Raw genomic sequence first — 10,563 nt, 5'->3', positions numbered from 1 at the left:
ATTAGATGTTAGCTGTGCTGCTGTGGTGGCTAACACTAATTCATAGTAACCACCAACATAATTTAGGTTATTGGCTTTATAAAGTCTAATCCACGTTGACAGTCGCTGATTGGACAGTTGCCCTGTGGTGGATCAGGATTAACCACTGGAGGGTGCAGTTTGATCTTTATTGTTATGATTATAATAAACATGTTCCATGTTGACTTGTGTACAGGTAAAAATCCGTCTTTTGCATCCTACATGAGGACAAATAATATAACGCACATAACATTTTCATGCTGTAATGCTTTGCTGTAATTATGTTTTGATGTAAACATGCAGTGTTGTTGATGGTTTGGTTTCATTCATGCCTGCAAGAAGCAGCAGCGCGGCGGTTTTACTGTGACATTCATGTAGAGTCGGAATAATTGGAAAAATGAGTTCCCGACTAGGAAAATTCACGTGAACGCCCCTTTAACTCGGGAAGTCGGCGAAAGATTTGGTACATGATTTGCTGTAATTGACGTCATATACGCAGAAACATGCTTGGTTGATGGCAGGAAACTTTTTATTAATTCACATATTGTAAACATTTTTTGCTCACATGTAATTTGTAATATGGTATTAGGTTGTAACCGTTAGTTGCTGTCCACGTAGAGTGACCTACATCAGATAGAAAGGTTATTTATTAGCATTAGCCCTGATAACAAGTCAATATTTTTCTTTGTAGCGTCCATGTTGTTTTAAAAGCTCGTGAACACACCGACGCCGGAAGAACGACTTCCCAACTCGGGAAATGGGACCATCCGAGGAGCACGTGAATGCAGCAGAAGACAATCCGGGCATCTCTGCAAGTCTGTGGATGACATCATTGATATTGTCAATGATGTAAACTGAGAGAGGGCTGGGTGGGTGGGCGTGTGTGACGGGAGAGAGAGAGAGAGAGAGAGAGAGAGAAGAGCAGCCAGAGAGGAGAGAGGAGGACCTCAGTGTCTGGTTTCGGCGTTTTTCCTCCAAAAAAAAAAAAAGAAAATCGTGACAGTGAGAATCTTCCAGAGTCGCATGGCTCGGTTCGGATGGGGGCTTTTTTTCGGGAGTGGGGGGGTTCGGGTCACACATCTCCGAGGTTATGAGCCGTCCGAAGCCGCGTCGGTGCGTCGCTGTCCAGGGTCCTGAGTGAGACAGAGCCGGCGGGCGACCACGGAGCCTGACACAACCCGGTGAGGAGGCGGTGGAGGGGTGGGGCGGTGGGGGGGTACATGTTGGCTAGTCAAGATGTCTGGAGGCTTGCGTGTGTGTGTGTGTGTGTGTGTGTGTGTGTGTGTGTGTGTGTGTGTGTGTGTGTGTGTGTGTGTGTGTTGGGGGAGGGGGGAGGGGGGAGGGGGGTGATGATAGCTGGTTCGGGTTAGACAAATAGAGTCCAAATAGAGTCATGTCGGGGCGAGGGTGCGCTTGTTTTTATATGGAGGGTGCGGTTATTTGAATTATTACCACATTTAATTGTCAGTGAGAGATGAACGGTGCGCACCTTCCTCATCCCTTCCCCATTTCCTCTCTTGGGGCATCTGGGCCAACTGCATCAAGTATGAAGTCTTTCTGACAAATATCACGTCTCACCTGTTTCTGCAGTCCTTTTGCAGCAACACTGGCTCTCAGTTTTGTAACACTGACAGCTCTTAGGAGAGAGGAAATGAGCCGGAGGAGACACCTGAGGTAAATGTGCAGCAGTCGCTTGCTCATTTTCCCTGCACAGTGTATGTGGATGGGGTGTATGTGGGTGTAGGCCTACTGTACATACAATGCAGTCAAGATTGACTAAGACTGACTAAAAAATGAACTATGTCAGCGTTCAGTACAATGTCAAACTGGCTTGTAACCTCTGTCTAACAGCCCTTCAGTTATTTCCTACTTATTGGATGGTTTGGGTGTTGAGACTGATAGGGGAAAACATGACTCATTCGGATTTCGTCAGGGGACTCCAGTCAGAAATTGGGAATTTATGCAAATGGTACACAGGACCAGACTCCTTTGAAGTGCTTTGAAAAGAGTGTGTGAGATGCTGATCCAGCCAAACAACCCCCCCACCCCCACCCCCCAAACCCCCTCCTGCACCTCTGAATAAATCATGTTATACAACTACACGCTCTGTTCTTCTTTGCTCTCACCTCCTGTGTGCTTTATAAACACTTTCATTGGCCTACATTGTCGTCCTCTGAGATACTAAGATTTATTATCACGTCCCCTGCAGGTGTAATGACTGCTACTCAACAAAATGTGGCTGATTGGAGCAGGATGGTTACCTTCTGGGTGTTACAATGTTTGAGTTTAGTCACATTAAGGCACTTGGTAGCTGGAATTGAGCAACATTTTCCTCCCCTGCTCTTGTGATTCAACTCAGGATGCGCTACGTCACCATTTTGGCTCAGGAATTTTCACTTCCCGTTCTTTCTCATCTCTTCTGTCGATGTATCTCAAGCTTCCAGTATCGTTTTATTTCATGATACGGCAGCCTCAGGGTTCACAGCTTTGAGTTTAAAGTCTGCAGCTTTGCACCACACTGTCCTTCTGCTCTATTGATCACCAGTGATTGATGACAGCTTGTGTGTGTGTGTGTGCATGTGTGTGTTTACCCCTTCAGTGAGTTGAAAAGCTCAGGAGCCATGGAGTTAAGGGTGGGAAACAAGTACCGCCTTGGGAGGAAGATAGGGAGCGGATCCTTCGGAGACATTTACCTCGGTGAGAATTTGAGCTGTTTTCCCCTTTGTGCTGGGTTAACATTGTTTCTTATATTCATAAATTGTGTGTGAACCTGCTGACATGTTGCAGCTGCATCTCTACTGTTTCCTTCATCAGGTTCTAACATCGCCACAGGAGAGGAAGTGGCCATCAAGCTGGAATGCGTGAAGACCAAACATCCACAGCTCCACATCGAGAGCAAATTCTACAAGATGATGCAGGGCGGAGGTGAGACGCACTGAGGAGTGTTTTTAGGGGGTTATTTGGAAGCTTTATTAGGGGGCACTGAGTAGCAGTGAAGAGTTTTAGGAGCGCAAAGGGGTATTTCAGACTGCTGAGGAGTAGTTACAGTTGTTGAGGGTTATTTATAATAATTGCAGTTGATTAGGAGGCATTTAGGGAGACGTTTGTGAGACATTTAAGGGCATTTGAGGTGCATTGAGGAAGGAAGGAAGGGATATTTAAGCCTGTTTAAGGGTGTTGAGAGATATTAATGGTCCTGATGTTGAGGGGTGCTGAAGTGCTGCATGTTAATGATGGAATTAACAAATGTAAGATAATATAAGACAAGATGTGCATGAGTGAAAATTGGTGGATTATCACCTGTATATACTGTCCCTCTCTCAAGCCTGTATTATTAAGCACTATCCTGTTTCCTTACGCTCTGATTCACCCTCCTCCTCCTCCCCTCCCAACAGTGGGAATCCCGTCTATTAAGTGGTGCGGAGCAGAAGGTGACTACAACGTTATGGTGATGGAACTGCTGGGTCCCAGTCTGGAGGACCTGTTCAACTTCTGCTCCCGCAAGTTCAGTCTGAAAACAGTCCTGCTGCTGGCCGACCAGATGGTGAGACAGACTGACTGACTGCATTTCACATCTATAAAATATATAACAGTTCATCAGGAGTTCCTCTGAAATGAAGTGAAAAACTATAGTTAAGAGAAAGATAACAATAAAAGATACCATTCTGATCGTATTTAAAAAGACTGCATCTATCTGAACTTGCACTTTTACTCATCAACACTCATCAACCTCAGGCTGGGACGTTACACATATTTCAATAAAAGGAAGCAGCTATTTTTACACTGGACCTAAATGGATCACTTGGAATCAGAGAATAACACTCATCCAAACCTCTGAAGCTGACTTGAGACAAAGCTTATCCCCTCAGTATCTTCAACCATTCAGCTCCTTCATAAAAGTCAATTCCAATCTAGGACATGGAAGCTCCGCAAGACGGCCTGATCCTCATCGCAGAGGTCGGCCTGTGGTGTCTTTTATGAGCCTTTTTAATCCCTCATATGTCATTTTTTAGTCTACAGCTGTTCTTTTCGTCCCATTTTCTCTCAGCCATTGTGTCCTCTTTTCCCAGTCACGCTTTCTGCTGTCACTGTAACATCTTTCCTCTTCTCTAAAGGGGCAATAACTAAGAATTTAACTGTCCCATAACATTAAATGACCTCTATATACTGTATCTGCAGACAGGCTGACAGGATTATTGATCAATACCAATGACTCAACTATTATTTCACCAGCCAATGACACTTGTGGCATTTAAAACCCCCTTTCAGTTTTAGAAGAACTTTATATTCCCAAGACTTTATATTCCTGCTCCATGGGAATATAAAGTCACTCTCCACCAGAGATGCAACTCCACTGAACTCCAATTGATTATCTCAAATGGAGCAACTCTTTGCCCGTCACTTAAAGAACTCACTAATCTGGAAATCTGGAGAAAGATTGAGCCCAATATTTGCTTTTATTTTTTGATTTTATCCTACACTGGGTGTGCTTTGGATGCGGATGCATTTGACCAGAACCTGGATGTTTTGGAGCCATGCAAAGAGGATCAAACCCTCAATAAATAGATTTTACACATTAAAGGACGGGTTCACAATTTTTCAAGTCTGCCTTAAAACAACAGTCAGATGCCCATATGAACATAGAAAACAGGTTTTGTTCACTCCTCTTCATACTGACAATTAGAAAATCTCCCCAATGTAAGTGATGGGGTACAAAACGGTCTTGACGGACAGTGTTTTCCTGTTTAGCTGCAGTGGTGGGATCATAATAAAAAAAATTGGCACTAAAAATACTGAAACTTTGAAAGATATTCATGTAATTTGACTCATTTGGATGGCTGAAGCCATTAGCTTCAAATAAACTTTTAAATACATTTTTGCACAGAAGGAAGACTGTGGATTTTGTCCCCCAACACTTACTACTCAGCCTGTGTAAACAGTTACATCATTTGTTGTGGCACTGGACCAGCTTTCTAAAATCTGGAAAAATAACCTTGATGATGTCATCAGACATATTACAAACTTGAAAGATGTGGACCTCTAGCAGGTAGACAGGATCTAACAAAAGACACTGCATTATGGGAAGTGTAGGATCCAGTGTTTTTGGCGCTTGACCCATACTCTAAAAATCTGGATATCTTCATTTTTTCAAAATCTGTTGTGAGTACCTCAACTTTTTGAACGTTTAGTACTAAAGAGTACCCCTTTAAGGCAAAGAAATATTGAACATGAGTTCTTTCTTGGCTCAAGTAAGTCTCTGCAAGTTGACCGTCACAGCAAACTGACACGACATGGCACGGGCGCTGCTTAACTGCCTTTAAAACCAAGTTAAACTCCATTCCTCGTCTCTCTTCTCCAGATCAGTCGGGTTGAATACATCCACCTGAAGAACTTCATCCACCGAGACGTGAAGCCTGACAACTTCTTGATGGGGCTAGGCAAGAAGGGCAACCTGGTCTACATCATCGACTTTGGCTTGGCCAAGAAATACCGCGACGCCCGAACGCACCAGCACATCCCCTACCGTGAGAATAAGAACCTCACTGGCACCGCCCGCTACGCCTCCATCAACACCCACCTGGGCATTGGTAAGACAACACACACATAAAGGCTGGCCTAGATATCTGTGTAGGTGTCTCTTCAACTCTCTTATCTACTCCCTCAAACTTTTTTGCCATTTCATTCTCTCCTCTCTCTCCATTCTGTCTTTTTCCTCCACAGAGCAGTCGAGGCGAGACGACCTGGAGTCCCTGGGCTACGTTCTCATGTACTTCAACCTGGGCTCTCTGCCCTGGCAGGGGCTCAAGGCCGCCACCAAGAGGCAGAAGTATGAACGCATCAGCGAAAAGAAAATGTCCACTCCCATTGAGGTGCTCTGCAAGGGATACCCCTGTGAGTAAAGATGAGATTATAGCACAGTTATAGGATATATTACAGAAGAAAAACACCAGAGGATTTAAAGAGTCAAGTATTTCTGTCACTTTTTCCCATGAACACTAGTCCTTACTGTCTCCCTCCTGTGCCCCCCAGCTGTATTCTCCACCTACCTGAACCTCTGTCGCTCCTTGCGGTTCGATGACAAGCCAGACTACTCATATCTGAGGCAGCTCTTCAGGAACCTTTTCCACAGACAGGGCTTCTCCTATGACTACGTCTTTGACTGGAGCATGCTGAAATTTGTGAGTGTTTGCTCCAGGATTCATTTCTTGTCACACTCTTTTAGCGGCTATAGTTAGCAGAACACGCTTTTGCAAACTAGCTGTTTCCACTGTGTTTCAGGGAGCCAGCAGGACATCAGAAGACGGAGAGAGGGAGCGGAGGGAGGGAAAAGAGGGGGAGGAGCGAGCAGGAGGAGGCCAAAGAGGAGCCGGAGGTCGTGCTTTGCCATCTGGGCCAAACCCTTCAGCGGCCAACAGAGTCAGGAACGAGGCAGACTCCGCTCCCTCTAACCCGGTCACACGTGTGGTCCAGCAGTCAGGTCAGGACATCGTTGGGGGCGTTTGGAAGCAACTGTGAGCATTTGAAACATCACCATAGTTTCAATTTCATGTCAAGTGTGTGTGTGTCTGCAGGTAACCGCTCTCCTCAGGTGGGCAGAGCAGAACGAGCCGAGCGAGAGAGAAAAGTGGCCATGAGGCTTCACCGTGGGGCCCCCGCCAACGTCTCCTCCTCTGACCTCACAGGACGCCACGACCAGTCACGCATCACTGCATCACAGGTTGGAAGGCTGTGGCTTTACAGGTTCAGTGAGAGTGTAGGTGCTTTCAATGTGGCCAACTAACGTGGCTCTTGGTTAGAGAGAGACGTGAGGTCGGATGTAGCTTCATTTTAAGAAGATGGAAATCACATCACACATCAGCTGACCAATCAATAAACAGATCCTGACAAAAGATTTTTTATTTAAGGGATCGGAACAGCTAGCTGAACGAGACACTATGTTGTGAAGGGAGTTGGTGCATGTTTTATGAGCATCAGCTGCTTCAGCTGAGAGTGTTCTCGTCTTATTCATTAGGAAATTCAGATCAAGCTGTAGCACTGACACACCCTCACAGAACACAGTGCTTACAAACTGTCCCTGTCATCACCAGATTCAGGTGCAAATTATATGCTTTAGCTTTAAAGGGGCACTCCAGCAATTTAGTATTGCACTTCTATAATGTGGGGGACTCACAAGAGACATATTAAATAAAAGAATGGTCAAAATTCAAGCAGCAGAAGCTCAGATACCCTGACTTTTAGTCCCTTTTAGCCACTTCCTCAGTTTATAAAGCAGACTTTTTGTCACAAGTCTCTAAACCTAACCTAAGATAACCCTGAAGACATCACGCAGGTTATTTTTCAAACCTCCAGAGCCACAGAGGACATTATACAATTGTTTCCACAGCTAGTTTTCCTTGTGATGAGTAAACCTATTTTGATGTGTAAAATTGGTGGAGTGCCCCTTTAATCATGCGTGCACCTCACACTGTATTTAATAAGCTGCAGCAGATATTGCTCTCTTTCTTCTAATGTCTAATGTTCTTACAGTTTCATAATTCATGATGCCAAATTGAAAATATCAGAGTAAGAAAATATTGAAACATAATCTGCTCATAATTGCCACCAGGATGTTGAATGGTTTTTTGTTACTCTGCGGTTTGTATTTACAATAGATCTGTTATGATATGAACACAGACTAATCCACCAAGCCAGGCCCCTCATGTCCCAAAGCTCATCTATAATTTGTAATTGGACTCTTTTCATTGCTTCTTCATTTATTAGTGATGCAACCTGCAGCAAGGACTGCGTCTGCTCTGTTGTTCAAATTCATTGTGCTGTGCCTTTAACAGATACAATCTTAGTTTACACTGTACACTTTGAATTTGCATAAATGAACTATGATATAGACAAAATAACAACTACCTAATCACAACTAGCCATGTTGCAACTAAATAGCCCAAAGAAATAAACTGAGGACATAAATCAAGAACTGAAAAAGCTCAGAGCGGTTTTGTCCAGACAAGAACTGAAATTCAGTGTATCCTTCAGTTTCCAGCTTTTGCCTTTGTTCTGCTTCAAGCTTCTCGTCTTTCCCACCACATGCAGGTCAGTGTGCCATTTGAACATCTGGCAAAGTGAGTTCCTCTTGGCTGGCCTGCAGGTCAGTGGCAGGTATGGACACGTCAGACACACACACAAACACACACACACACACACACACACACACACACACACACACACACAAAGCATTTTTGGACAGTCATCCATGTCAGTCTGTCATGTCAACCCTTTGTTTTTGCTGACTCCACCACATCATATAGAGACAGAAATAAATATCAAATTCAATACATTTGAAACAAACAGCAGTAAATTACACTTGCAAAACAACATGCTCCAATTAGCTGAACATGATCGACCAAATTGACTGAACTTATCATTGTCACAGCAACAGTGTAAAAGTATTTGAGGATGAATGTAAACTGTTTTCCCTTTTGTAACAAACTTTGAAGGATAAATTTGGTGATAATCTATTTTTTTTTCTTATTGTCTGCTAATCCCATGAAAAGACCAAATCCAACAATGAACTGATCCTTCTAACAAGTATTGTTTGTGTGGCCAAAGCCTAATATTTGTTATTTCTCTGTGCCACAAAGCTCTATTGTTGCTGAAAAGCTATTAAAACACATCAGTGAGCCACACTGTTACTAGGTAACATGTTCCTTCAATACCTCAAACAGTGTAGTTTGTTTCGAGGTGATCTCACATTAGCTCACCAAATCTGCAGCTGTTGAACTAATACATTATTAACTATTTGCACTGGTCGGGTAACCTTTGCTAAAAAACTTTAAAGCTTTTTCTCAAAAATAAGACAGAAAAACATTGTTGGATTTGGTCTTTTCATGAGATTTGTTGACAATAACAAAGATATAGAATATTTCCAGTCTTATCCTTCATCTCTCTTCCTTGTTGTTTTTTTTTTCGTTGTGATGCAGCAGCTGCAGGGTATCAAATACCCCCTACTTTTCAAAAAGGGTGAATGAAAGCATGAATGAGTTGGAGGAGGAGAAGAAGAGGAAGCAAGAGGAGGAAGAGGAGGAGGTGTTGTAGGCCCTTAAAAGGGGGGTTGAGGGCGTCCGTGTGTCTGTCAGTACGCTGTGGGAACACTGGTGACCAGGAGGAGCCCTGAGATGATGGAAACCAGTAGAACAAACAAACAAACTCTTGGCTAGGACTGGCCGGTTCTGCTTTGGCGGTGCGGCTGGAGAGAGGAACGGGGGGTGAAACAACACGGAGGTCTCGCCCCTTCTTCACTCATATTCACCATCGACTCAGAAGCTCAACTTGCAAAAAAAAAAAAAAAAAAAAAAAAGACAACAATCAAATTGCACAAAATGGACACAATTTCACTTATTCTGTGGTTTACACCTGTAATAAAATCAAATCCAAACTATCAACCTGCTATCGTTAAAGAGCTACATCTGCTGCTTATGGTGTTAAAAAAAACAACATGTAAACAACTTTGGAGTGTTGCAGTGAGACAAACACGAACGTGTATTCAGGCCTACAGTAGATGAGACAGGAAAATGCTTCAGAATGGACCAAGGAGGAGATCAGACGGGGAGACTGAATGTAAGAGAGTCTGCGGTGACTTTGCGGATGGGAGCAAGGCTGTTTTTTGTCAATAAATGTCAGTGTGTGTGTCTGTGTGTTATTGTCTTGCGTGTTCCTTTTCGCCTTCAGCTTTGCTTTAGAGTCTGAGGAAGAGGAGAGACAGAGGAGGGAAAAGCGACTGTCGATGAATTATAACTGAAGATTTGTCCCCGATGTGACCTTTTTCATTCAGATTTCCTCCTCTTCAGCACACTTTAATGTCTTGCCTATGAGATATTGACAAAGAAAAACATGCTCATTGAATGTAAAAAAAAGAAGAAGGAAGAGGAGAAAGACAGAATAAAGGGAGAGCCACAAGGATTGTATGATATGATAAAGCCTTATTCCAGCTTATTCCAGCTTGTAACTCCAGGAATGAAAAGACTTGAGAAAGTTATAAGATCTTGGTGATGAACAAGTCTGGTGTTTGTATTTTATGTTCTTTACTTTAGATTTTTTTTTATTGTAAATGTAAAATGTATAGATACTGTTTTGCCAGAATGTGACAGATTGTTTGAAGATGAGGTTGGAGAGAAGTTTTACCTTCTGGGACAAAAAGTGACATTTTTACCAGTAACCTTTAGAGTCTGCTAGAAGTGTTTTGACCCGGGCCTGTCAGGATGGATGGATGTCACTGATGGGGGAGCAGCTGTCTGTGGATCCACTGATGTCCTGTACATTTCTTTACCATGCTTCAACTTTATTACTATGATATTTGTGTATATTTTCTGAATCAATAAAAATATACACAGCTTAAACAGACTTCTAATAGTATTTTTCACATGCTGAAATTGTTGCTTTCATAAACAGTAATTTGAGGGAATGATAACTTTCCGATTTTCTTGACATTGGAAACAGTAAAATCTGAATTCAAGATGTACTTACTACCTTTTCCAGGGCTTTCTACTGCATCTC

At 43.2% G+C, this 10,563-nt stretch overlaps 1 protein-coding gene across 1 annotated transcript; it reads left to right on the top strand.

Annotated features, from left to right (window-relative positions):
- The first annotated feature begins 939 nt into the window (after positions 1-939).
- On the top strand, positions 940-9,995 carry csnk1e (casein kinase 1, epsilon). Its single transcript, XM_042398468.1, has 11 exons — positions 940-1,199; positions 2,618-2,715; positions 2,833-2,943; positions 3,414-3,562; positions 5,378-5,606; positions 5,740-5,910; positions 6,049-6,197; positions 6,298-6,496; positions 6,591-6,736; positions 8,104-8,169; positions 8,991-9,995. The coding sequence occupies exons 2-10, from the start codon at positions 2,640-2,642 to the stop codon at positions 8,134-8,136; spliced, it is 1,263 nt and encodes a 420-aa protein (XP_042254402.1). The 5' UTR covers positions 940-1,199; positions 2,618-2,639; the 3' UTR covers positions 8,137-8,169; positions 8,991-9,995.
- The last annotated feature ends 568 nt before the right edge of the window (positions 9,996-10,563 follow it).

This window comes from Thunnus maccoyii, chromosome 20 (assembly GCF_910596095.1).
Source record: "Thunnus maccoyii chromosome 20, fThuMac1.1, whole genome shotgun sequence".
Taxonomy (NCBI): Eukaryota; Metazoa; Chordata; class Actinopteri; order Scombriformes; family Scombridae; genus Thunnus; species Thunnus maccoyii.
This window is presented reverse-complemented; position numbering and strand designations above follow the sequence as displayed.

What these genes read in the sequence shown, in the direction of transcription:
- csnk1e (XM_042398468.1), top strand. Translation starts at nt 2,640, where the DNA reads ATGGAGTTAAGGGTGGGAAACAAGTACCGCCTTGGGAGGAAGATAGGG. An exon ending in CAAGATGATGCAGGGCGGAG is followed by an intron (nt 2,944 to 3,413) that starts GTGAGACGCACT and finishes CCCTCCCAACAG; the next exon opens with TGGGAATCCCGTCTATTAAG. An exon ending in CAACACCCACCTGGGCATTG is followed by an intron (nt 5,607 to 5,739) that starts GTAAGACAACAC and finishes TTTCCTCCACAG; the next exon opens with AGCAGTCGAGGCGAGACGAC.